This window comes from Astatotilapia calliptera, chromosome 7, assembly GCF_900246225.1.
Source record: "Astatotilapia calliptera chromosome 7, fAstCal1.2, whole genome shotgun sequence".
NCBI lineage: Eukaryota > Metazoa > Chordata > Actinopteri > Cichliformes > Cichlidae > Astatotilapia > Astatotilapia calliptera.
Genome location: NC_039308.1, coordinates 10,673,267 through 10,701,059, shown reverse-complemented (window position 1 = coordinate 10,701,059; position 27,793 = coordinate 10,673,267). Strand labels below are relative to the sequence as shown.

Sequence of the window (27,793 nt, the reverse complement as noted above, 5' to 3'; positions counted from 1 at the left end):
GCACTATCGACCAATTCATATCTGTTTAATGTCAAATTTGTTACAGAAGTAAAATGAGGTCCATTCAGCATGCAGTAGACAATGTCGCCAGCAGGTGGTGATGTTGCTACATAAGGGTTTAATTTTCTGCTGCTTGCGGATAGTTTTTCAGATAGCGCGCGTGCGGCTGTCACTGCCTCTAAAACAGGCATGCTTATTTAAAATAATCTCTATTCTAAATAGCTATTTTGTTTCTGAAAGCCCAGGTGACTGTACGTGTGAGTTTGTATTGGATTCACGTACTTGTTTTTCAAAATGCATTTTTTTATATATAAGGAACACTCGCCAAGAGCAGAGAAAGCACGTTAAGTGGATCAAACACACACACGGTCTGGAGAAGGGTTGTACGTTTCAAACTACAAAAACTATGGTTGACGGCTATCGTAATTCCTTAAACAAGACGGACTTTTATGTACGACCTTGTATATGTATAACCTTGTTGTTGTGATGACCTAAATTATCAGACTAGCTTTATTTCCATTTGTTCCAATAAAGATAAAGACGACTTATGAGAAACCGACGTTTCCTGCTGCTACAGTGGAGGAGTAAGGAGCAGAGTCGTTACGTCACTGTCCGGGGTTTCCTGGAGAAGTGAACCCTACGGCGTCATGGCGGAGGCCGGTTGTGGAAAGACACTGGATTGAAATGCTAGCTTTCTACAGTCGCTGCTTATCAACGGGCACTGTATTTTGTAACTTCTAAAACGGCAAACGGGACTTTGGTTAAGAAGAGGAAAACCAACATTCTACCAGTTCTATCGACCGGAGTCTTTCGGGCTGCGCTCCCTAACCGGGAGATAGCTAGCAAGTTTACGGTAGCATTAGCTACCAGCAGCTGCTAGCTCGCCAGTTAAATAAAAGAAGAAAGGACCCCTGGACTGGAAAGGCTGGTTTAGACAAATATTTTATCGGAGTTTCACGAGTAACCTAAACTAAAGACAGGTAACACACATCATTTAGTTACTTAGTCCTTACGCTAGCGAAAAGTAAGCTAACGTTGCATGTTGATGTTGTAAAAGCCGCGAGAAGTGAACAGCGAATGAAAACAAGATGGGAGAGGGTGAAGTTGGTTAGCTAATTTGGTTTTGTGGGTTTAATGATGAATACTAAATTTGTTTAACTGTTCATCCCAATCCACTGATTGCGCATATATTTACATAGTTAAATATTATTGATGATTAACTTTGAGTATCATCTGTAACTCTAAAGTTATCATTCTATTGGTTTCCTATTAGAGCAAAGTTTTCTCATTTTGTTAGCTTCTGTGCTAGCCTCGTGCTTCATAGCGTTAGCTAATGCTGTTTGCCTTGACAGCCCTTGTGATGGCCTGTGAGCCAGTTCTCCTCATGTTTATTTCACCCACATTGACACAAAATGAAACAAAGTACCAAAGGTACGTACAGTTTGAGCTACTTGGTTGCGGTGCATACCGTAAAGATATAAAGTTCACAGTTGTCACGTGTAGGATTTTAAATCCAGAAAACAATAGCACAGCATAAAGCGGCTAGCAAACTGTAGCTAGATAAACATAGCAAAGTGGTTACAGGTAATCAGGTGGTTGCAGGTTTTGTGCTGAATCTTATTTTGTATATTTGTTCTTTATAGCTGGCTATGTCTGCATACGCTACTACTACCCGCCAATCGCTAATACTGCCATCGTTAGCCGGTAATAGCTAGTTAGCTTGAGCTACTTGCTAAACTGTAACCATAGTGATAGTGTACCCAAGTGATGACTTGAGGGTGTCCTGAAACTATTTATTCTGATTTTATTTTTATTTATTTATTTAGTTTTTCATCTTCTTCGGGTACACACGGAGCTTCATGTGTACATGAAAACACGCTGGTATAGTGCAGGCCTGATAGGCCTCTGCGGTGTGGGATAAATGACGTTCAGCTAAGTAGCATGTAGTGACAGCCATCCACACAGATCACACTTTTCTAGTTTTAACTTGAAATAGTCATATCTCAACACGTTTATCTGTGTTTCAGACGCGGTTCACTTCTCTCAGGATGAAACCACAGACCTGATAGATGTCTTGAAATGGTTTCAATTGAAACTAATTTAGCGAAAGTATATTTGCGTCCCTGCTTGCATGGTTCACAGGACAAGCTTTGATGCATTGGTTGTAGTCAGTCACGGGTGGTACACTAAGCTTGTACTTTGCCATATGGATCTGAGTTTTATCAAGCTCCACCTAATCAGATATTTTAATGCATGTTGTTGTGAAATTCTATTCCTGATATTATTCTTGTTTCAACGAGTAATAATATAACCCCAAGTATTTGTAGCATTTGTAGCATACAGTTCTTTTTAAACTTGTGTGTATTTTTGCTCACAGGTTAAACACGTGGACCGTACTACTACAGGTTGCCAGGTTGAAGTCTATATATTTTTGACTTCAGCATGGCTGGACGCAGTGAGGATGAAAGTGTAAGCAACAGCAGTGGAGAATCCAGGTATTGATTATTTATTTTTTTATCACAAATAGAAATAACAGTTTGTTGTTTACTTATTTAGAACATCATCTCATACCTTACATACTAGATTGTCACCATACACCTGACCGATAGTAACAACCGTCAAAAGGTGTCTGTGATGGAGAGATCTAATTTTGGTTGTTCCCTTGTGACAAGGGGTTGCCACAGAAGGTGGCAGCACATGCTTGATTTGGCACAGTTTTTTCTGGATGCAACCCCAATCAAATCAAAAGCAATTTTTTGCTTGCCAGGCAAATGTGTCAAATGTTACACCATCGGAGGCCCTTTGTCAGTAGCCAATACAAATGTTTATGTCATTTGTTATGCATTTTATATTTTTTACTTAACTGAAAAATATGTACACAATTACACATTTATTATAATTCAGTTTTATAAAATCCTGTATATGTGAGTGTAGAAAGTAGTAGAGAAATGAATACCTGAAACCTAGCTAGCTTTAGCTGCAGTGAAGCACTTAAAGCTACATAGAGACAGTATAGCATTTCCCTAATACTAATCTATAACTGTTGGTTATAAATTGTTGTTAAAGGTACCACACGTTATAGTCATCCCTCAGCATCCAAATTCAGAAACCTTGGTGTTATTTTTATTTTTTTTATTTAGCCATGTCTTTGGAGAGCCATTCTCGTGGATCAATTTGAAACTGTTTTGTTTTTTCAAATGAGAAATATTTCTAAGCTTTGAATTCTTCTGTCAAAAGCTGAATTAAGGATGATTACCCATGCCTTTATTTCAGCTCGTCTTGGTTAGTGTGACAGTCTGTTTACGTGTTTACGTGACCGTCCCCAGTCGGTACAGAATGCTGCTGCTAGGCTTTAAACCAACACATGAAAGAGACTGCACATTACTCTAGTTTTAATCTCTTTACATTGGCTACTGGTTCGTTTTAGAATTAATTTAAACATTTTAGTCCTTACTCTTCTTGCAGTCTGAGATCTTCCAGTCAAAGATTGTTAATGATCCCACAAACTCACTTTAAGAACAGAGGGGATAAATCCTCTAGAGCTGTGGCCCCTGGATTGTGGAATGCCTTACCTCCGTGTTTGCGCTGTTTTGTTGATTCTTTTAAGAAGCAGCTGAAGACTGATTTAATTAGACTGGCTTTTAACTAGTTTCAGGTTGTATACTGTTTTATGTTTTAATCTTCTGTGTTTTTGTTCATGCCTGTTTTTATTGTAAAGCATTTTGTGGTTTTTCACCTGTGAAAGGTGCTGTATAAAAAAGGTTTTCTTACTTGCATTACTTTATTAGTCCCAAGGGGACTAATAAAGGTATATCAAATCAAATTACAAATTCCCCACAGCTCTCGTCTATGGGTATAGGATTGACTGAGTTCCAGTTCCTAACGGTAAAAAAAAAAAAACAACTTGTGTCAATTTATATTGTTTATTCTGAACAAAAAAAAAAAGTTTTTGTCTAAGTCTGTTGGTTTTGACAAGTCCATGAGAATCCATCAGGGCTGTCTCATAGCAGTTCATTTTTGTGTTCTTGGTCATTGTCCTGTCCCCATTCACATCATTACATTCAGTGTCCATGTTAGCAGCATGCTATGATACTTTTGCCCTGGAAATGGAATCGTGTGCTTTCCTGGGTATTGGTATCAAACTTTAAATTCTAATAATGTGACAACCCTGATAAATAGAATTGATAATGATAAAATCCCGATGCCCATCCCTGTCACAGGCAGGATTTCTTGTACTGCTCCACTATTGTCACTAATGGCTCTCTAAAGCTGGAGATATGAGTGATGCAGGTGGTTTCATATTGTGACATGATATATTTACTGGAGAAACAGTTGATTATTGCTGTTTATGACAAAATAGTCTTATTTATATTTGCATAGAAAATCATTCATGGTATAGCAAGAATTTTTAAATATAGAATTCTTTGGAAGGCATTGCTGCACCTCTTTTTGATTCCATACACCTATGTGTCATGTGTCAATCTCCACCTTCAGGCTGAGCAGGAGAGGGGTTGGAGAGTGAGCAGTTGAGACTCCAAGGGGTTAAATGATTTCTGTTTCTGATATGGGAAACCCAACTTTTGTTATGTTATTTCTGCTCAAGTATGTAAAACCTGTTGTAATGTTTTGCTTTGAGAACTTGATTCATCTAGTAATTACTAATGTCTTTATATGTAACAGTAATTCTGATGATGAATCCGGTTCTGGATCGGGTTCAGCTTCAGGATCCGGCTCAGGCTCGAGTTCCAGCTCTTCCAGCAGCAGCAGCCAATCAGGGAGCAGTGACTCAGGAAGTGGCTCAGACTCTGGCAGCCAATCCGATTCTGACATAGAAAAGTCAAAGGAGAAGATCGAACCACCAAATAAGTCAAACATTGATGGAGCTGAGGTAAAAATAAAGTTTTAAATTCCCAAAAGGTGGGCTGCTATTTTCTATTGCATATGTACAAACATGATATTATTTAGAGAAGCACTTGTAAAAATGTTGCCTAAGCTTTTTGGTTCCCACTGTCAAGTTTACTTAAAAGTGAAGTTGATCGCTATTTATTGAGTTTTAAGAATTATCAGTTTTATAGATGGTTGCAATTAAAGCATTGATTGAAAAGACAAATCATCCAGCTGTCTTTGTTAATTAAAAATCATTTTAATAGCACATAAACAGTACTAGTGAAGGTCTTACTGCCATACTATCATACAGTGCTAGTATGATCTTTTTATGACCGTTGACAGTGGACTTGTCTCTGTGCTTGTCCTACTAGAGGTTAGTACAGCATTGGGCTAGGCGATAAAATGATAAAGATAATTATCACTAAATAACTTTTCCTTCATATAAATCTGAGACATGATCAATATAATCTGGACAGAACTCAATCTATTCATGTTTTGACAGACGACATGACAGGCCAATAAAATAGTGATGAAAATAGTGCTGCAGGCACTTGATGACATGTAATTTTCTACTTTTAAAATTTGAAAAAAAACTGAGGTTGTTATATTTGGCCCTAGCATTACCTTGGCCTGTACTACTACAGGGAGGAACCTTGAAGTCATTTTTGGCTAAGATATCTCCTTTAACCCGCACATAAAACAGACTAGCACTGTCTTCTTATTGTTAAAAGCATCCGGTCTCAAAACTATTTAAAAATGGTGTGTTAATAACAAAGTTACTAACACACTGTTCTAAAAACTCCCTGAAAAGCATTCAGTGGGTTTAAAAGGCCTGTGCTAGGGTGCTATCAGTTTTTTTCCATATTCTTTTCATTTTCTCCATGTTAAACCCAAAATCAATATCACAAACAAAGTCTTGTTAATAAGGTTTTATCATATCTTAAGGATCTCATACAACTTGCCTTGTTGATGTGGTTTATAGATGTACTCTTTTCCATTACCGTAGTACCTATTCGGCTCGACTCCATTAGGTGATGGTATCTGGTACCAGTTTTGTCGTCTTTTTTTGTTTGTTTGTTTGTTTGTTTTGTTTTGTTTGTTTGCTTGTTTGTTTGTTTTTAAACACCTACCCGGTCGGGGTTCTGAAGAGTCTGAGGAAATCTGAAAATTTGACATCAACAGACACTTTGCTATAGATTGGCCAGTCAATGGCGTAACTTGATGCGTCATTAAAGTGACTCCTTCACTAAAATTAAACCTGCAATTCTTAAAACCCAACAATGAGGACAAAACACACCCCTGTGGTCCTTGGGTCTGACAATAAGCCGTACGCCAAGTAGTGTATACTATTGCTTTGACATGCATGTGTTTGTGTACCGTATAAATGATACCCTGAGACTTTTGGCCACATTGCTATATTGACCGTGCTCACATTAGCTGATAATGAAAAACGAGTCGCGTTGAGTCAATCCGAGTAGGTACTCATGGAAAAGGGCTATGGCTGTATATCACCACACTCTGACCCTTGCATTACACATTAGCTTAGAACAGCAGGGTTGGGCAAAACCCTGGACCATTCAATAAAACGTAGATTTTATTTAACCGGTCTGGCACATTTGCAGTGTACTGTTCCTGTTTTTGCTAATCTTTGAGTGCATTCATTGGTTGCAGTTCTGGAAGTCGAACCCAAGTATCCTAGCAGTGCAAAGATCTGCTATGCTCAGGAGACAGCAGCTTCAGCAGCAGCAACAACAACAGAGACAAAGCTCATCAAATAGTGGATCGGATGAGGTTTGTTTTATACTCTTATAGACCGTAACCCTTCCCCAAAAACATTTTTCTTGCTATTTGAATGGAAGCTAGTCAACAATTAGATATTGCATAAGTGTACCTAAGTCAAATGATCATAATCTGACTTTTCATGCATTTTGTTTTGTTTTTTTAATATTTTGTGGTATGTTTTTCCAGGACTCTTCAAGTAGTGATGAATCGGACTCCTCCAGTGGATCCAAAATGAGAAGAAAATCTGGTTCTTCTGACTCTGGATCAGGTTCAGAATCTGGTAGTGGTTCTGGGTCAGACTCATCAGCAGAAGAGTCTGAAACAGCATCAGACTATGAGCCAAGTCACAAAATCAAAAGCAGGAAGCCTCCAACCAAGTGAGTTGATAGATGGTCTTTAATTATTGCTTAGATACGCTATTTTATACTATTCTTTTAACTATTTCGTCACAGTAACTCACTTCAGCTGTTTAGCTCTGGATCTGATGTTTTGTGAAGGAATGTAAAGAGTTAAACTTCACTGCCTCTTTATCTATTATTCATGTCTCAGGATGAACTTTCGAAATGGAAAAAAAAGCAACACCCAGAGAAAAAAAGCCCAGAAAAGTTCATCATCTGACGATGAGGATGATAACTTTAAGAAAATTACATCTGGAGGGCCACGGCGGCAAGCCACGGTCAACATTAGCTATAAGGAGGACGAGGAGCTGAAGACTGACTCAGATGATCTGGTTGAAGTTATGGGTGAAGATGTTCCACAGCCTGAAGAAGATGAGTTTGAAACACTGGAGAGAGTAATGGACAGCAGGATAGGGAGGAAAAAAGGTAAGAAACAGAGTCAAGATCAAATATGTCATACATTCTGGTTAAATTGACGCTGAAATAGGAATCGCCCAGAATTATCACAGTGGTTTTAGGTGCAAAGTCAATGAGGTAAATTTTATTATTTTGATCTTTGTGTGACACAAACAGCTCAACATTCCTTATGGTCTATTCAAGTCTTTAAGTAAATACATTTTAAGCACTGTTTCTTTATTTTTCCTAACAGCAACGGGCAGTTCAACAACTGTATACGCTATCGAGGCAGATGGAGATCCAAATGCAAATTTTGATCCCAACAAAGAAGCTGGTGATATCCAGTATTTGATAAAGTGGAAGAACTGGGCCCATATCCATAACACCTGGGAGACTGAGGAGACACTCAAGTTACAGAATGTCAAGGGCATGAAGAAATTGGACAATTTTAAGAAGAAGGACCAGGAGAAGAAAAAATGGTAAGCGTTTTAACTTGGCACTGCTGATTTAAGAAAGCTTTTAAAGAGCTCTTTGCATGCTAAAGTGTTTTAAACATTGAGCAGCAGGAAATGTCATAATCATATTATTGAATAAAAGACAATAATGTAAGTGAAAGAAACTGTTATTGGACTGAAAATTCAAAATAAACCTGTCAGAAAGATGGCAAAAATCCCCAAAAGAAAGGAATACAAACACTTTAGCACTAACTAGGATGAGAAGAAAAAGAAAATTAGTTGCTGTCTTGTTCTGGAAACTATTAGAAATAACAGTAATCCACCAGCTCTGCAGATTGTGGGGGTTGCCACAGCACTATATCAACTTTCTAAAGTTTCTTATTTTTTCTATGGGGATTAACACTGCTCGCAGAAATTTGCGGTCTTTTATTTTGCTTTATGCTTTATATTGTAAGGTAGACCCTACAATAATACATAAAACAATACATACATTGTTAAATTTCAATTTTATTTTTTTCCATGTCACCAGGTTGAAGGCAGCATCTCCAGAGGATATTGAATATTTCAATTGTCAGGAAGAATTAATGGATGACCTGCGTTCTCAGTACCAGCTTGTAGAGCGAATAATAGGTATTTTTGCATATATAAAGCACTCTGCTCTCAATATAATCTGCAACACTGGATGTGTATAGCTTAATAAGTCTGATTTTTTTTTTTTGACCAGGACATTCAAACCAGAAGTCAGCAGCTGGTTATCCAGACTACCTGTGCAAATGGCAGGGTTTACCATACTCTGAGTGTAGTTGGGAAGATGGTTGTCTGATTGCTAAAAAATTCCAGAAATGCATCGATGATTACATGAGCAGAAACCAATCTAAGACCATTCCATTCAGAGACTGCAAGGTAACTTACTCCAAACTTTATTCTCTTACATTTTCTGATTTGAAATATACTGAGCTTTGAGTTTTGGTTCAGAAAGGAATTCTCCAACTTCTGTTCTGTCACTTAGGTGCTGAAACAGAGACCTAGATTTGTGCCCATGAAGAAGCAACCAGCTTACATAGGAGGTGATGGTTTGGAGCTCAGAGACTACCAGTTAGACAGCTTGAACTGGATGGCCCACTCCTGGTGCAAGTAGGACAAATATCCAAGAAAACATTGTCATTATTTGGATTTTGGGGTTTCTCCTAGATCCCCACCAAATTTTATTGGGTTATGTTCTGTTCTTACATGCTGAATGTTCTATTGGTCTGCTCTGTCTTAATTCATAGAAGCAACAGTTGCATCCTTGCTGATGAGATGGGGTTAGGGAAGACGATCCAGACCATCTGCTTCCTGAACTACCAGTTTAATGAGCACCAACTGTATGGGCCCTTCCTGCTGGTTGTGCCTCTTTCAACACTAACATCTTGGCAGAGAGAAATCCAGCTGTGGGCCCCTCAAATGAATGTTGTGGTCTACCTGGGAGACATCAGCAGCAGGAATATGGTATTGTGGTTTTAAACACCTGTTAAACGGGGCTTATCAGAGAAAAGCAATTGTTTGTTTGTCTTAATTCTACAATTTAATGTTGTCTTCCTTTTCTTTTGTGAATAGATCAGAACACATGAGTGGATGCATTCTCACAGCAAGAGACTGAAATTTAACATCCTCCTTACAACATATGAGATTCTCCTCAAAGACAAGGTCAGCTGGCTTACTTCATTATAGATCCTAGGTTGTGTATTTTGCCCATTTTTATAGTTATAACACATGAAATGATAGAGCTCGACTCAGAAGATGTTAAAATTACTTACTTTTTTTTTTTAAACAACTTTTGTCTCCAGTCATTTTTGGGCAGTGTTAATTGGGCCTTCATTGGTGTGGATGAGGCGCACAGACTGAAAAATGATGACTCCCTCCTCTACAAGACAATGATCGACTTCAAGTCCAATCACAGGCTTCTGATAACGGGAACACCACTGCAAAATTCCCTGAAAGAGCTCTGGTCCCTGCTGCACTTCATTATGCCTGAAAAGTAGGCCATGGCTAATGTTACTTTCAAGCAATAACTCTTAGTATGTTAAGTATGAATTTGAATTGAATTAGTATGTCAGTACCAGTAAATTTGTTCATTTACATTAACTGCATAGGCAAAGGTGTGAGTTATATGTGCAGATAATGTTTATGCACTTTTTTCTTTGTTTACATTAAAGCAAAATAGTGGATAATGGTGACAGACAGGGCAAAATAGTTTTGACAGTGGTATAATAATATAACAAAAACACAATAGATAAAAATTTAAAGGCATTTAGAAATGAAGAATAATCACACCTAACCAGTTTGTTCCTGTTTTTCTTTTCTATATCACTATAAGTCAGTTGATTTGTGTAAAATTTGTCATTTCAAAAGGTTTCATTCGTGGGAGCTGTTTGAGGATGAACATGGCAAAGGTAGAGACTCTGGCTACACCAGTCTTCACAAAGAGCTGGAACCTTTTCTACTGCGCCGTGTCAAGAAGGATGTGGAGAAATCTCTTCCAGCTAAAGTGGAGCAGATTCTCAGAGTGGAAATGAGTGCCATTCAGAAACAGTATTACAAGTAAGAGCTGGATGGTGCCTGCGTTTCAAGAAACATGGGCAGGGATGTGTAGCTTGGGCTCAAAGTTTAAGCATCACTAAAAATATTATAGCATTAGTAATATATGCATGTGTCCTGTTTGCCTGTTTGTGTTCAGGTGGATCCTAACAAGGAACTACAAGGCTCTGAGTAAAGGTACCAAAGGCAGCACGTCAGGTTTCCTCAACATCATGATGGAGTTGAAGAAGTGCTGTAATCACTGTTACCTTATTAAACCTCCAGAGGACAATGAGTTCCTTAACAGAGCTGAAGCTTTACAGGTATGTTTTATGTAGTAACAATATTAATATTGATGCTGAGGTTTTACTCATTTAAAATAAATACATTTACAATATTTAAATGTATTTAATTTTCCTAAATGTGTTACCACATTTAATCATTCAATTCTTGGTTTTTGAAACCCAAATAAGAATCATGCTTACTGCAATAAATGTTAGCTGTCCATTTCATATGATAAATTCTATTCAAAACCAGATTTAGATTGTGTGTCTAAATGTCTGCAAAAGTGAAGAAGAAATGGACACGCTGCTCTAATTTAACACTATATGCTTTGTCAGTGGTGCAAAAAACCATTTTTGCCATTTGAGGGTTGACTGGTTCTCTCTATAAACAAATTCTCTAACATTTATATTATATGTTAGATATATAAATTATATCTAATTATATTTGCATGTGAATAATTGGAAAATATCATGCTACACATTTTCTTTTGCTTTCTTAAAAACTGAGGTCAAATTTCTGCAACTTAACATACGTAATACCTTTTTTTTAAGTTATTATTGTATGGAACAGGATGCATTTTAAATTATTTTTAAGGTGATCATGTTAGAATAAAAATAACAACTATTTTGTGTTGTGTGCTCCAGAAGTGTATCAGGTAAACCGTTACCTACTATATATTCAGTTTATGTCATGACTGTTGAGCGCTGTTGTCCTCCTACAGCATCTGATCCGCAGCAGTGGAAAGCTGGTTCTCTTGGACAAACTGTTGGTGCGTTTGAAAGAACGGGGACACAGAGTTCTCATCTTCTCCCAGATGGTACGAATGCTTGATATCCTGGCTGAATATCTGAGGAGCAGACAGTTCCTGTTTCAGGTAAATATATGCTGTTTTTCCAATACCATAATACATATTGTAGATACAGTTGTGGTCAGAACTTTACATCAGTGACATATCATGTCATTAATCGTGCCATGGTAATTTGGTAATTTGCTTTTAATGCTTTATTTAAACAGTTCTCTTTCCAAGATGAAATGATTGCACAGCATGCATCTTTAAAGACTTTTTTTTTTTTTTTTTTTTTTTAAACATGATTTACGTGGACAAGTTTCAATATTTTTGGCTTTTCTCTAACCCACACAAAGTCAAAAGTATGCATGCATGCTCAAATATATACATACATTCACTTAAATCTTTCAATAAGTGGTGCTGAATGTTCCACAGTGTCATTTTTTTTTCCTTCTCGACAGAGCTATGGTGGGTTAACGTAATTAGTAATCATGATTGACTGCAACTGGTAGTCTCTTTGCCAGCATAAGCATGATTTTATTAAAAGCACTCAATTGATTGACCAGCAGTCAGAATAATGGGAAAGATCAAGGAGAACTGTAGATTCACACAAGTTTGGAAGGTCTTTTGGTGCCATTTCCAAACAACTGCAGATTCCAAGATCATCAGCTCATACAGTTGTAGCAAAGCCTAAAAATTTTCCAGACTTTGCCATGGTCTGGAAAAAGACCTAAACTGTCAACCTCAGATGAGAGGACGGTTCATGGTCAGATAAGACTTAGACTAGTGGAGTAAAGGTGAGGCTTTTAAACCTAAGAAGTAAGAACACTGTACTGTCAAACACGGTAGCAATATCCTGCTTTGAGGATGTTTTGCTGCCGCTGGTTCTAGTACATTGCACAAAGATACTGAATGATGGAGCACTATGCCAAAATTCTTCAACATCACTTCAAATCAACATCTAGATTTTTAAAACATAAACACAGCTTGGTGTTCAGCAGGACAAGGACCCCAAGCACATATCAAAACTGGTTTTGCAATGGCTTAAACATACCAGTATTATGCTTCTGGAATGCCTAAAGCCCTGAGCTTAACTGTGAACTCGGCACCACTGCTGCCAAGAAGACTGATCAAATATTCAGTCATAATTATGCCAGAATATTGTTGAAGACTACCAAAAGTGTCTGGTCAAGGTGCAATATGTAACCAGTAGTAATAGAGGTATATATTTGAACCTGCATGTATACTTTTTACCCTGTGTGGATTAGAAATGAGTTTATTTTATGTGTAAATTCATTTTTGAATTATGCACCCATGTATATTGTGCAAAAATTAGTCTACGGTCGAATTCGGTTCAACTTCAATTCAATTTTTTTTTTATATGGCACCAGGTCACAACAACAGTTGCCTTAAGGCAATTGAGGCCATGGCTTGACCTCCATTCCCATGATTAATGTATAGAAACTTCTGACCACAACACTACATACACATAAAAATTGTGAATAAAATTTGTATATCCATTCTAAATATATTAATAATTTTGAATGTTGTAAATTTGTCTAGCGATTAGATGGCTCCATCAAAGGGGAGATGAGGAAGCAAGCATTGGACCACTTTAATGCAGAGGGTTCAGAGGTACAGTAACTCTTAATTATTTTAGATGCTGTTTAGGAAGGCCTGTACCTAATATCAGTTTCTATGCACAGGATTTCTGCTTCTTGTTATCTACACGTGCTGGAGGTCTGGGCATCAATCTGGCTTCAGCTGACACAGTGGTCATCTTTGACTCAGACTGGAACCCCCAAAATGACCTGCAGGCGCAAGCCAGAGCCCACAGGATTGGACAGAAAAGACAGGTAAGAAGAAACTTAAATCATTCAAATTCATTATATTTTTTAAACTGTATTTGCATTTGTAGAGTTTCGTACACTCTCACTAGTATTAATCAGTATTAATGGACCTAAGTCTACACCAAGCTGCAACTGCTGAAAATTTACTAGTGAATTAAAAACAGTGTTCATTGATTCGTGCAGTATATGAATCAGTGAACTCGGGAGGTACAGTAGGTCATCTGCTAATCAGAAGGTTGTTGGTTTGATGTCTAGCTGCTCCAGTCCGTTTGCCAAATACCCTTTGGCAAGATTGTGACCCCAAGTTACTCTCTGTGTCCAGAATGTGAATGTGTGTGAATGTTTGATGGCTACTTAAGCATAGGAAAAAAGTGTTTGTGGGGCATGTTATATAGAGCGTAAGGGAGCACAATACAAAACCAGTCCACTTATTCTTTATCATTATCTTGCCTATCTTACCAATTGTTATGGACCGGCAGGTGAATATCTACCGACTGGTAACAAAGGGTTCAGTGGAGGAGGACATCATTGAGAGGGCAAAGAAGAAAATGGTACTAGACCATCTTGTTATTCAGAGGATGGATACGACTGGGAAAACTGTACTCCACACAGGATCTGCTCCGTCCAGGTAAGTAACTTTATGTGCTTGTTCCCATATTGTTTCTGGCAGCGCTGCCAAGTCCATTTCACCCCAAAATTTGAGTGACTTAATCTCGTGTGTGTGTGTGTGTGCGCGTGTGTGTGTGTGTGTGCGCGTGTGTGTGTGTGTGCGCGTGTGTGTGCGTGCGTGTGCGTGTGTGTGTGTGTGTGCGCGTGTGTGTGTGTGTGTGTGTGCGCGCGTGTGTGTGTGTGCGCGCATGTCTGTGTGCGTGTGTGTGTGTGTGTGCGCGTGCGTGCGCGTGTGTGCGCGCGTGCGTGCGTGTGTGCATTACTGCATACAGTTCAGCACCATTCAACAAGGAGGAGCTCTCTGCAATCCTGAAGTTTGGGGCTGAGGAGCTTTTCAAAGAACAAGAGGGGGAGGAGCAAGAGCCTCAGGTTTGTACCACAGTGCAAATGTCTAAATGTATTTAAAAAGCATTGCATGAAACAAACATTTCATCAAAAAGAGAAAAAATATTTCAAAAGTATGTTAACACTCTTTGCCTTTAAAATAACATTTAATTAATTTAATTAAATAAAACAAATTTCCCATCTGTGGGACTAATAAAGGTTATTTATCTTATCTTTATTGCCCCAGTACACTTGTACATTGACCTACTCCAACTATCAACTGGCCAGAGACCAGAATTAGTCGATTAGTTTGTTTTTTTTTACGATTTACATTAATTTACGATTCCAAACTGGTCCATTATACACATGCACAGCACTTTATGATCCATTCTTGATCATGCTGCAGCAAGAGTACCTGACATGGACTAGAAAGAGAGAGCATATTTCTCCTATATTGGCTTCCCTTCATTGGCTCCCTGTTAAATCCAGAATTGAATTCAAAATCCTGCTCCTCACATACAAGGTCTTAAATAATCAGGCCCCATCTTATCTTAATGACCCTATAGTACCATATCACCACATTAGAGCACTTCGGTCTTGCACTACAGGCTTACTTGTTGTTCCTGGAGTATTTAAAAGTAGAATGGGAGGGAGAGCCTTCAGTTTTCAGGCCCCTCTTCTGTGGAACCAGCTTCCAGTTTGGATTCAGGAGACAGACGCTATCTCTACTTTTAAGATTAGGCTTAAAACTTTCCTTTTTGCTAAAGCATATAGTTGGGGTTGGATCAGGTCACCCTGAATCCTCTCTTAGTTATGCTGCAATAGGTGTCGGCTGCTGGGGGATTCCCATGATGCATTGAGTATTTCTTCTTCAGTCACCTTTCTCACTCACTGTGGTTTTATATATCACTCTGCATTCAGACAGTGTATTATTAATATCTGTCTCCCTTCCAAAATGTGTCATTACCTTACAATATAATGCACCTTGAGGCAACTGTTGTTGTGATTTGGTACTATATAAATTCATTTGAATTGAAGTCTCTTGTAATCAACTCTCTAGGAAATGGACATTGATGAGATCCTCAAAAGAGCTGAGACCAGGGAAAATGACCCCGGACCTTCAACAGTTGGAGAAGAACTGTTGTCTCAGTTTAAGGTTGGGGGGAGGTTGTCTTTCTCCTTTCAGAAACTTGATAACCAGTGTTCAATATGTTACATTATTAAAGTGGTCCGTGTATTTAGTTTGTGCAAATCTGTGCAGGTGGCCAACTTCTCCATGATGGAGGATGAGGAAATAGACATCGACTCTGAGCGAAGTCAGCGGAGTTGGGATGATATCATTCCAGAGGAGCAAAGGAGGAGAATGGAAGAGGAGGAAAGACAGAAAGAGCTGGAAGAAATCTATATGCTACCACGCATGAGGAATTGTGCCAAACAGGTACCCAAGGAGTCACAACAAATACACTATATACTGCTGGAGAGAGAAAAAAGGAAGGGATCACATAAGATACTCAATGTTTTATCTTGATCAGAAGTTAGAATGCGTTTACGCTGAAATCTTTCAGACATGCTCGTATCGAATCTGATCAAACTGTTAAGAACTGTTATGCTTGCAATATGAGACTGTAAATTAAATTCAGGTGATTTTTAATGGTTTGTTTGAACAGATTTATCAGAATGCAAATGAGGGCCGGCAAAGTAGAAACAGGAGATACTCTGGTTCCGACAGTGACTCCACATCTGATCGAAAGAGGCCAAAGAAACGAGGGCGGCCCAGAACCATTCCAAGGGAAAATATCAAAGGTTTTAGTGATGCTGAGATCCGGAGGTAACTATGTTAACTATGTTTTGTGTGTGTGTGTGTGTACATCTAATCAGCCTGACACATTCCTTTTTTTAACATATCTGTACACTATTGACAGGTTTGTCAAGAGTTACAAAAAATTTGGAGGACCACTGGAAAGGTAGAGTGCGCTACACTTTCATCTTGTTGTTTACATAAATGGCAGTCTGCTCAACATGTGCTGTCTTTAGGTTGGACGCGATTGCTCGTGATGCTGAACTCGTGGATAAGTCTGAGCATGACCTAAAACGCTTGGCAGAGACTGTTCACAATGGATGTTTGAGAACACTACGAGAAAACCCCTCTGGGCCAGAGAAAAATTCAGGTAACTAAAAAAAAAACTTTTCGTCCTTCTTATCATAATGTCTATTCCTCTGGTGGACATGTGGCATCTGTATTCTTTTAAAACAAGACCTTTATATGAAAAAGGTATATTAGAATACAAATTAAAATACTTACATTCACCAAAAAAAGGAGTAATTTCAAAGACTAAACAAATCAGTATTGTGTGGTTTACAAACAAGACAATTATTCCAAATAATTTCAAGTTCTAAAACAGTTTACTTCTCTCTACAGGAAGATTTAAATCTGAAAACTAACATTTGTTGTGTGTGTTTTCCTAGATACGAACTAAATAAGTAGCTTTGGTTTGAGTGAATTTCATTTAAAATATCTGTGCTGGGGATGTTACTGCCAACAAATTTCTTGTTTAACTAATTGGGGTTGAAAAATGAGACTGACTAGTCTAAAAATAACACTCAAGTTACATTTGGGGCCCCTTTAATGGACAATCTCCAAAGCTGCATGAACAACAGCATGATGTGGTCATTTTGAGCCCTGGAATCGTGTATTCAGGCTCAATATATATATTTCTGCCTTGAGCAAAACTGAAATATCTTCTGCATTGCTGTCATGAGCTGTTTTTTTTTTTTTTTTTTGTTGTTGTTTGTTTGTTTGTTTGTTTGTTCTAAACTGAGCGGGATCATAGCACCTTTGGGTAAATGATGTCATACTGGTTTTCTGAGGTGGCTAACATTAGCATCAGAAGTCTTCTTTCCATGCAAATTAACATCCACATGTCTGTTGAGTGGTTATATGCCAGTTTATTCTGCTGTTTCCTGGACTGCCACTCCATCTAGTAGTAGATGGCTGCATGACATTTAGAACGCAATACTTCACTCTCAACAACTACATTCATTGACTAGTGCGGGTTGTGCCAACTAGCAACATCAGCATCATTTAGTTGATTAATCGCGCACATCCCTAATCTGTGCATTTAATGCATATATGTGTGGTATATTTTTATTGTAATGATAACATGGCCGCGTTTCTATTAATTTCCAGTCATTTGTTGAAATTTCAGTTTGTTCCAAGCAATAAGGTTATAATTTGAAGTCTGTGTCAAGTGTCAGTACTAATCTTGGGAGTTGTGTTGTGGTTTTAAATTACAGATGTGCTCTAATAATTTAAGAAAATATTTGCATTCAGATTAAATTTGCACAATATTCGTTGCTGGGCTATGCGGGATCTTTCAGATATTTTTGTATTTGACAAGTTATTTTGAAATTGCTATGCTAGGATTTCAGTACAAGTTATTATTTTGTTTAGCCACAGTTTAACTTCTTGTCATTGAAATTACATGGCATCACACAGGATTAGATGAAGAAATCATGAAATAGTTTCTGTTCCGCTTCTTTGATTATCAGGGGGCAGAAGAGGGAAGGTGAAAGGCCCTACGTTCAGGATCTCTGGAGTCCAGGTGAATGCAAAGCTTGTGATCTCGCATGAGGAAGAGCTGGCTCCACTGCACAAGGCTATTCCTGCTGACCCAGAGGAGAGAAAGAAGTAAGACTGATTATTTATTTAATTTTATTTAGTAATTTTTTGCTCACTGTATCTTTTAACCATTTTCTGTCACGCTCACTCCTGATGCAAACATCAGGGTTCAGAACCTTGGGGCTCAGTATCTTTCCCAAAAACATTTCATATATGGACTGGAGGACCAGGGCTTCAGTCATTACCCGTCCAATTAGCTGATCAAGTCTGCAAGGCTTCGTCCACTAGAGAAGTCATAATCAAGATGACTGGAGGAGCAGGCAGCTAAGCTTAGAAAAAATCATTTGCTGCAAAGTGTGTACGTATGTGTCACATATCAGTATGTATTATTGTCCAGTGTGGAGTCAGTGCAGTATGCAGTCAGTCTTCAACTGAAAATGTTAAAGGTATTAACCTCCAGAGCATCAGCATTAAGATGTGATTAATACATAATTGAAATCAACTATGATCAGCAGGATTGATCATAACTGATTTTAGTTTTCAGAGCATTCTTCTCTCCATCACCTTGATAATTCTGCCTTCTTCATAAGTTCGTCCACGCTGTTCTTGTCTTTTGTGTAGACACCTTCTCCTCAACAGGCCACAGCAAAAAACAGAGCCCTAGCCACTAGAGGTGGGAATCACCATACATCCCACGATACGATATTATCACAATACTTAACGCACAATACGATATTATTGCAATTTTTTAAAATATTTTGCGATATTCAGATTCTGTACATAAAGGTAAACTTTATCAATATTCATTTTATCTAATATCAAAGTCTGCACTGAATCTTTCTCTCATTTCAGTCAGTTTTACTGTTGACAAACTGAACGGTTTGTATTACAGTCTAGTCCAACTTAATTGAATGCAACCATCTGGTACAATTATAGCTATTTATGAAAACTATGCAGCCCCTTCAGCAACTGAAGAATTTGAAAGTAAATTAAAACAAAATATAATTTTACATTAAATAAAAAAAGTTTTAAACTTAATTAAAATAAAACATGTCTTAAATTAAAATAAGTAAACTGTCATGTTTATTGCTGCCAAAAAACAGTTAAACACATTTGGACAGTGAAGGAATGTCAGGATTCTTGCTCAGAAAAAGGATCAACATGCTCTGAAGTCAGAGCACAAAAACCTTTTTTTGTAACAAAATATCGATTTCTGCTGTCCCTGTATCGACACATTATTAGCAAGCAAAATATCACGATACTACACAGTATCGATTTTTTTCCCCCACCCCTACTAGCCACCACTCTATGGGTGAATGACCCATAAAGAAATGGATTTATTACAACAATAGTGCTGCCAAAATCACGTTGTTTTTCTAAAAATAAAAACAGGTTTAAATCTTTCAGATCTCTAATGTCACATTACAGTTCACTTAACCAATCCAACTAGATACAAACTGGCTGTATCTTTCTTTTTATAAAAGGTCCCATTTAAAAGATCTACATACTTATGGATTTCAAAAAATAAGTTAAATATTTCTATTTTCTTTATTTAATAACTGTATTAATAGTAATAACTGTATGTTTGCATACGTAAAGCACTTTATAAAAGAGAACAATGACCAACGAGTCTTACACTCCGGATTTTCCTCATCTGGCTGATTGTACCGAGCCACGCAATCAGCTGGCAGAGCCGATGCTTGCAAAATGCAATCGGTGCCATTTCAATAAAACAGTCTCTTGTTTCCTAAGCACAACCAAACAGTTTACAACATCACAGTACTACATGCACATCACACCACAAACATAACTGTTTCTTACTGAAACAGTTAAGTTTCTGTTTCTTACTGAAACAGTTAAATGCGAAAATTCTGACATCCATCTGCATGTCCACAGGGGGGGAAAAATCTCCACGTTGCACATTTAGGCAGTTTTACTGTCAAACCAGAAGTATGACTCAGTCTGATTTGCTGTCTAAGCTGTTGGTCTTTTAAACATCAAAAATAAATCAGTAACACACAAATTCTCTAACAGGTTTTTCTGCATACACCAACCGTGCCCCTAGAGGTGACTAACTGTATATTTGTATGAATTTGTATATTTCTGTTTCTGTGATATTAATTTTATATTTTTGAATAGGTATGTCATTCCATGTCACTCAAAGGCAGCACATTTTGACATTGAGTGGGGGAAGGAAGACGACTCCAGCCTCCTCATAGGAATCTACGAGTATGGTTATGGCAGCTGGGAGATGATTAAGATGGACCCAGACCTTAATCTCACACACAAGGTCAGTCCATGCACAATAAATGTCTAATCTCATGTATATAATTATTTATGAATACATAGATGCTCAGGAATACGTGTATTTGCTTCGATGCTTCATTTAATACACAGCTTTGCAATGTGCAAAGTGTTTCACCCACATTTGCTTCTAAAAACAGACCTGCAATACAAACATATTTAGAAGGAGCATGTGTTTAAAAAGTGTGACAACATGAACAGTGTGCAGTTTTCACTGGGGATATTTCACTGTGTCCATTGTTGAACAGCTCCTGCCAGATGACCCTGACAAGAAACCACAAGCCAAACAGTTACAGACCAGAGCAGACTACCTCATCAAGTTACTGAGCAAGGACTTGGCCAAAAAAGAAGCACAGAAACAAGCAGGAAATGTAAGTCTTCATATAACTTTACATGTCATCTGTGTATCTTGATATTTATTTATTTTTTTGTAATTGTTTTATAGATTAATTATATCTATCTCTAAGTAGTCTGACTTTCTCACACAGTCCAAAGACATGTTAACTTGGATCAGGGCAGTTGGTGATTCTAAATTAGTGCACCTGTCCAGAGTGTACCTTGCCCTATGGCAGCTGGGATGGGCTCAAGGCCCCCCAACCCCTCAGGATGGATGGAAGGACAATTAAGTTTTCCAGAATCTATAATGCTTCTTTGTATTTAGGCCAGCTCACGAAAGAGGAAACCCAGAAGTAAAAAGAGCAAAACTCAAAAGTCAACAAAGACAGATGAGATGGTTAAGAGCCCATCCTCAGATCTCCCATCAGACAAGAGGTCAGATGATGAGGATGAAATGGAGACAGACAAGGTACATTTATTAATTTATCTATTTTGCTTTTTTTTGTGCGCTGTGCCTAAGATGAATATATTGAATTTTCAGTTTGAAAGTAAGTTGCTAACATGCTCTAATGATCAGGATCTGGCACCTATGAAGCTACCAAACCGACGAAGCCGAGCAGACAGGTTGGTGGTTAAAGAGGAGGATGACGAGGAAGATGACGAGGAAGAGAACTATGATGAGGAATGCGAGCAGGAAGCTTCCTCATCAGGGGAGCAGGAAGTCAAAGAGAGGGAGATAAAAAAAGAAATCAAAAAGGAGAAGAAGGAGGAAAGCTTTGAGATTAAGGACACAAAGGAGCTAAAAGAGAAAAAAGAAACAAAACCTCTTGAGGTTGTACATAAACAAGAGGAAAGCAAAGAAAAGGTGATTTATATTTTATTGATTGATAATTATACTAAGAATAGAATTGTAATTTAGTCAAGAATTAACTCTCAGAACCTTTTTACATCAGAATGAAGCCAAAAATGAGGTACGAGAACGGACAAAGAAAACTTATGACACGCCGGTCCACATAACGGCTAGTGGAGAGAATGTGCAAGCAGCTGAAGATTCTGAGGAACTGGATCAGAGGACCTTTAGTGTGGTATGTTGGGCTAATAATCAAATCTCTAAATATAAAATAGTTTCATGATTAATGTCATGGATTAACAGATGAGCATAATTCAATTCCAGCAACAACATGGATTTCACTTCCTGAGGTGCATATTTGCTTTTGTGTTGCAGTGTAAAGAGAGGATGCGCCCAGTAAAAGCAGCTCTGAAGCAGCTGGACAGACCGGAGAAAGGGCTGTCAGAGCGCGAGCAGCTCGAACACACACGGCAGTGCCTCATAAAGATAGGAGACCACATAACCGAGTGTTTGAAGGAGTATTCAAATCCGGACCTGATCAAACAGTGGAGAAAGTTAGTTTACGTGGCCTCTTCTAGTTAAAGTCTTGATTAACATGTCAAGTTAAGCAGCTGACTAATGCCATTTGAACCTTGGACACTTTGTCATGAATGTACCATGTGGGTCTGTTCACTAAGTAACATGCCCGCATGGTAGATTTGTAGCTTTGAATAGATGTGGACGTGTTTCTTCTTTTTTAAATAAATGAGGCATCTTTGTACATTTTAAGACTGTCATAAACACTGTTACACTCAATGTCTCACACAAGTGTTATTTGAGTAATTTATATTTGCTAAGCAGATGGAAATGTTTTTTGTTTTTATTCCAGAAACTTGTGGATATTTGTTTCCAAATTCACTGAGTTTGATGCAAGAAAACTACACAAACTTTATAAGCATGCAGTAAAGAAAAGGCAAGAGAATGCCCAGGTATGTAAAAGCACTGTCATTTCTTATAATTATAATCTCTACTGACGTTAGAGATCCACAGTGATGATGGTGATGATTTTTCTTAGGCATTGGAGCAGAACACTAGAAGTATAAACACCCATGGCTACAGACATGCAGGTATAGTCTATTGTCTCTCTCACACACACACACACACACACACACACACACACACACACACACAGAATAGGATGAAAAGGTTGACACTGCTGTCACTTTTTCCCTTCTTTGTCTTCAGATATTGAAAGGCTGAAGGACAGCTCTCACCAGGACGAGAGCAGCAGGGACAGCTACAGCTCTGACAGGCATCAGCCTTCAGGAAGACACTTTGAGAGCAGCACCAGTAAGGAGAGACACAGCTCTGACTCCCACAGGAAATCCACAGCTGGAGAGTCCCGAAAAAGACCGTATTCCTCTTTCAGCAATGGAAAAGACCACAGAGACCACTACAGACCAGACAGCAGGGATAGAGACAAACAGGACAGGTGAGGGATGAGAACTGCTCAAAGTTCTTCTTCCAGAGATAGAAATGTCCTCAGTTGATTTTTACAGGCTACACAAGTTCTTTAAGGCCCAAACATGAAATGCTCCACAAGTAGGTTTTAAAGAATTCAGAATTGCTTTTGCAAGACCTTCATATTCAGGGAGGAAGAGAGCCAGGTGGAAAACACCACTAAAATGCTTTGATTTGTATTGGAATTAGACTGAAGTTAAGGTCATAGTGAAAGAAGTGGCCGTTTGTGTTGTTTAGCCATACTGACACTAATGTGTATGTATGCGCAGATACTATGACGACAGCAAGCACAGGAAGTTAGAGGAATTCCGCAGTAGCCGAGACCACCGGCTGGACATGAAGGATCATCACTCAGACCACCGCTCTTCCTACCGCTACCACTCAGAATGGCAGACAGAGCAGCGAGGCTCAGCCAGTGGGCAGCGCTCACCCTACGACTCCCGGTCACCACTGGGGCACCGCTCACCTTTTGACTACTCATCAGACCACAAGAGCACACCAGAGCAGATTTGGAGCAGCCGCAAAACATAACAGGAGTTGCCCAGGTCTGCAAGTAGCAGCCATAAACTCGGAAACACAGCAAATGCCTTACACAGACTGTGGACTCCAACCTGAAGCTGTTTGAAGCACTGCGTATCAGTCAGTTCAGCATGACTGTCATCTCCTCGCTTCAGCAGCAGCTCATCTCGGGAACCCGGCAGGGAGCGGCTCAAAGCAGGCAACAGATTAGAAAAATAAATAAATCAAAGCTTATTTTTGTATTTAAGAGTTTAAAGCTGTAGTGTCGTGTATGCTCAACAGCATGCGCCACAATTTTTGTTATTTTTATAAAACGTTTTTTTTACACAAATGGACACAATTGACCCTGAGTGCTGCCTCATATGTCACCAACCTATGACACTGGATCCTGTATTTGACTGTTAGTTGTCTCTGTGTCTCAATCATTCTTAATGTGATTATCTACCTTATTTAAGTGTTAACTGAACAAGAAGTTGGTTGTCACATGAATAATGTTATAAGGTGATTTTTAAGGTGTCTGGACTCAGGCTCACCACCTGAAGTACCTCATTTACAGCATTTGTCATTTCCTCAGCAGTTTTCTTTTTGTGTGTGTGTTTTTGTAATTCCCCCACATAAGGCATGCATTATTTAATAACACATCTTAGCTGTAAAAAAACAAACAAACAAAAAACACATGGATGCTTTTTTCCCTTTTTTTTTTAGCTATCATGTTTGTTTTCCTTAAATACTACTATTGTAAATTTTTTGTAAAATAGTAAATCGATGGTCTTTTTCCTCAGGCTCTTTGAATTTATTATGACTTGGCTTACCCCATCAACTCAGGCTTTTTGTCATTCTATAAATGAGTTTCTGTATATTTCTTTAAGAATGTAACTTTTGGTAAAGGGAAAGGTCTTTTAAGCATACCCAGTGTTCATTCACTAGTGCTTAGTTCTTTGATCTCTGTCGTGAAATGAGTGAGTTGGCAGGAACTGACTTGTCACAGTCTGGAAAATAGAAGCATCTGTTAGATGTTAAATAAAATATGCTTTTTACATGACTTTTTTTTTTCTTTACCTTTCATAGTTTATTTGTAGGCAATAATAATCTTTCTATGCAGCCAAGTATATTTGTGGTGAACCACCCAACTGAATGAAGTCACTGTTACAGTTCGCTCTGTTGTAGATAAATTTTCTCTATATTTCCAAAAGAATTTACACTGAAAATGCATGAATTTTTATGGACTGTTTTATATAGTTGTTTATGAAGCCATTAAAATCAATCACTGTACTCCCTCCTACCACCTCAACAGTGTGTTACATTTTTGGTTTTGCCACAAGTTAACCTTTTTTGGAACACACTATTACAAGACGTTGCTCAAAAAAATAAATGAACACTTTGAAAATATCAAATCTCAATAGGGGGGAAAATTGCTTAATATCTATGTTGCTATGGACTGAATACTGCTTTAGGAATGGATGCCTGTCATGGTGACTGATGGAAATTTAAATTACCAAACTACACATAGCTGAATTTAAATACAACCTGAAACCCAAAGAATGAAAAAAATAATGCGGCAGACTAGTCCATTTTGCTGGAATTTCGTTGTATAAACTTAAACTGGTACTCAGTATGGACCCCATATACTTTTATGTAAGCCTAACAACACTGGAGCACGCTCCTAACGACATATCAGATGGTTTCCTGGGGGATCACCTCCCAGACCTGGATCAGAGCATCTCTGAGCTTGGTGGCGTCAGATGGACCAAGACGTGATATATCCCAGATGTGTTCTGTTGGACTTAAGTCAGGTGTGGGGGAAGTCAATGGTGTCAATTCTGGTGCACCAGGAGGAAGTCAGGTACCACTGCACCAGTGTTGGTCTAGCACTGGATCCAAGGACTTCATCCTGATATCCAGTTAGTGTCCCATTGCCTGGCCTGTAGAAGTCTGTTCATTTCTCCCCCAGAACATTACTAACCCACCACCAGTGGGTCAGTCATGTAATATGAGTGATGTTACGCAGCATAATGTTCTCCACAGCTTCTCGCATCCATCACTGCTGTAGGACTTGCCAGTTCTAGTATTCTATACAAGGACCTTCTATAGCCCAGTCCACTACTCTTAGGCAAGGCAAGGCAAGGCAAGTTTATTTGTATAGCACAATTCAACAACAAGGTGATTCAAAGTGCTTTACAGAGACATTAGAAACAAGAACAAATAAAAAGCATGATTTAAAATTGATTAAAACAAGCAAATAAACTAACTAATTAACAAACAAACAAACAAACAAACAAAACAGTATATAAAATCAAAACAGATAAAATCAGAACAGTAGATAAAATCAGTAGTTAAATGTAAGTTTTGAAATTTAAGCTTAAAAGTGTGGATTTGGTGCTTTATTCAAATGCAGCTGAGAACAGGTGAGTCTTCAACCTGGATTTAAATAAACTGAGTGTTTCAGCTGATCTGAGGCTTTCTGGGAGTTTGTTCCAGATATAAGGAGCATAAAAGCTGAATGCAGCTTCTCCGTGCCTGGTTCTGACTCTGGGAACTGATAAAAGACCGGATCCAGATGACCTGAGGGATCTGGAAGGTTCATACTGGGTCAGGAGGTCATTGATGTATTTTGGTCCTAAACCATTCAGAGCTTTATAGGCCAGCATCAGAACTTTAAAGTCTATCCTCTGACGGACAGGCAGCCAGTGTAAGGACCTCAGAGCTGGACTGATGTGGTCCACTTTTTTGGTCTTAGTGAGGACTCGAGCAGCAGAGTTCTGAATGAGCTGTAGTTGTCTGACTGATTTTTTAGGTAGACCTGTAAAGATGCTGTTACAGTAATCAAGCCTACTAAAGATGAATGCATGGACTAGTTTTTCCAGGTCCTGTTGAGACATCAGATCTTTTATCCTTGATATATTCTTGAGGTGATAGTAAGCTGACTTTGTTATTGTCTTAATGTGTTTTTCTAAGTTTAGGTCTGCATCCATCACTACACCCAAATTTCTCGCCTGGTTTGTGGTTTTTAGATGTATAGATTGAAGTTCTCTGGTGACCTGTAATCGTTTTTCTTTGGCGCCAAAGACTATTACCTCAGTTTTGTTTTTGTTTAGCTGGAGAAAATTGTGGCACAACCAGTCATTGATTTCCTCAATGCATTTACCAAGAGCCTGTACAGGGCCTCGGTCTCCTGGTGACATTGTGATATATATTTGTGTGTCATCTGCATAGCTGTGATAGTTTATTTTGTTGTTGTTTATAATCTGTGCCAGTGGGAGCATGTAGATGTTAAACAGAAGGGGTCCCAAGATGGAACCTTGGGGAACTCCACATGTGATACTTGTCTGCTCAGATGTGAAGTTACCTATTGATACAAAGTATTTCCTGTTTTCTACGTATGTTTTGAACCAGTTTAGTACAGTTCCTGAAAGACCTGTCCAGTTCTCCAGTCGTTTGAGTAATATGTTGTGGTCAACTGTATCAAATGCTGCACTGAGATCCAGTAAAACTAGGACTGACATTTTTCCACTGTCTGTATTCAGACATATGTCATTAAACACTTTGGTCAGAGCGGTTTCAGTGCTGTGGTTCTGTCTAAAACCTGACTGGAAGGCATCGTAGCAATTATTCTGTTTTAAGAAGTAATTGAGCTGTTGAGAAACTGCTTTTTCAATGATCTTACTTAAAAACGGGAGATTTGAGATCGGCCTGTAGTTGTTCATTTGTGTCTTGTCAAGATTGTCCTTTTTCAGTATAGGTTTGATTACAGCAGTTTTTAGTGATTCTGGAAACACACCTGATAATAAAGAAAAGTTGACGATCTGTAACAGGTCTGACTCTAAAGTCTTTGAGACCTTTTTGAAAAAACTTGTTGGCAGGACATCTAAACAGCAGGAGGAGGAGTTCAGTTGACCTAAGATGTCCTCCAGGTCTTTGCTGTTAATAGGTTGAAACTGTTTCATGGTGTTTAAACAGTTTTTTGGTGGACACAGTACATATCCTGGATCTGCTGTTGATGTACCAATTGCTTGTCTAATTTTTTGGATTTTTTCAGTGAAGAATTTGGCAAAGTCATTGCAGGCCATGGTCGAATGAAGTTCAGCTGCCACTGACACAGGAGGGTTTGTTAGCCTGTCAACTGTAGAAAATAAGACCCGAGCATTATGGCTGTTTTTAGTGATGATGTCAGAGAAGTAGGACCTCCTTGCACTCCTCAGTTGTAAATTATAATTGTGAAGTTTCTCTTTATAAATGTCATAATGAACCTGGAGGTTTGTTTTTCTCCATCTGCGCT

The 27,793-nt window shown here is 38.4% G+C and overlaps 1 protein-coding gene across 1 annotated transcript; it reads left to right on the top strand.

Moving 5' to 3' along the window:
- The first annotated feature begins 477 nt into the window (after positions 1 to 477).
- Positions 478 to 24,797, top strand: chd1 (chromodomain helicase DNA binding protein 1). The gene is made up of 36 exons (XM_026172991.1): positions 478 to 980; positions 2,378 to 2,495; positions 4,681 to 4,888; positions 6,559 to 6,678; positions 6,856 to 7,046; positions 7,219 to 7,493; positions 7,717 to 7,942; positions 8,448 to 8,548; positions 8,643 to 8,821; positions 8,928 to 9,052; positions 9,190 to 9,406; positions 9,515 to 9,604; positions 9,745 to 9,935; positions 10,310 to 10,498; positions 10,635 to 10,797; positions 11,481 to 11,633; positions 13,110 to 13,181; positions 13,253 to 13,402; positions 13,876 to 14,024; positions 14,338 to 14,434; positions 15,450 to 15,545; positions 15,651 to 15,827; positions 16,057 to 16,217; positions 16,312 to 16,353; positions 16,424 to 16,557; positions 17,939 to 18,077; positions 20,148 to 20,298; positions 20,561 to 20,683; positions 20,974 to 21,117; positions 21,226 to 21,513; positions 21,602 to 21,733; positions 21,874 to 22,052; positions 22,367 to 22,466; positions 22,553 to 22,604; positions 22,723 to 22,969; positions 23,268 to 24,797. Exons 2-36 carry the CDS (start codon positions 2,443 to 2,445, stop codon positions 23,527 to 23,529), a joined length of 5,376 nt encoding a protein of 1,791 aa, XP_026028776.1. The 5' UTR covers positions 478 to 980; positions 2,378 to 2,442; the 3' UTR covers positions 23,530 to 24,797.
- Positions 24,798 to 27,793: the final 2,996 nt, after the last annotated feature.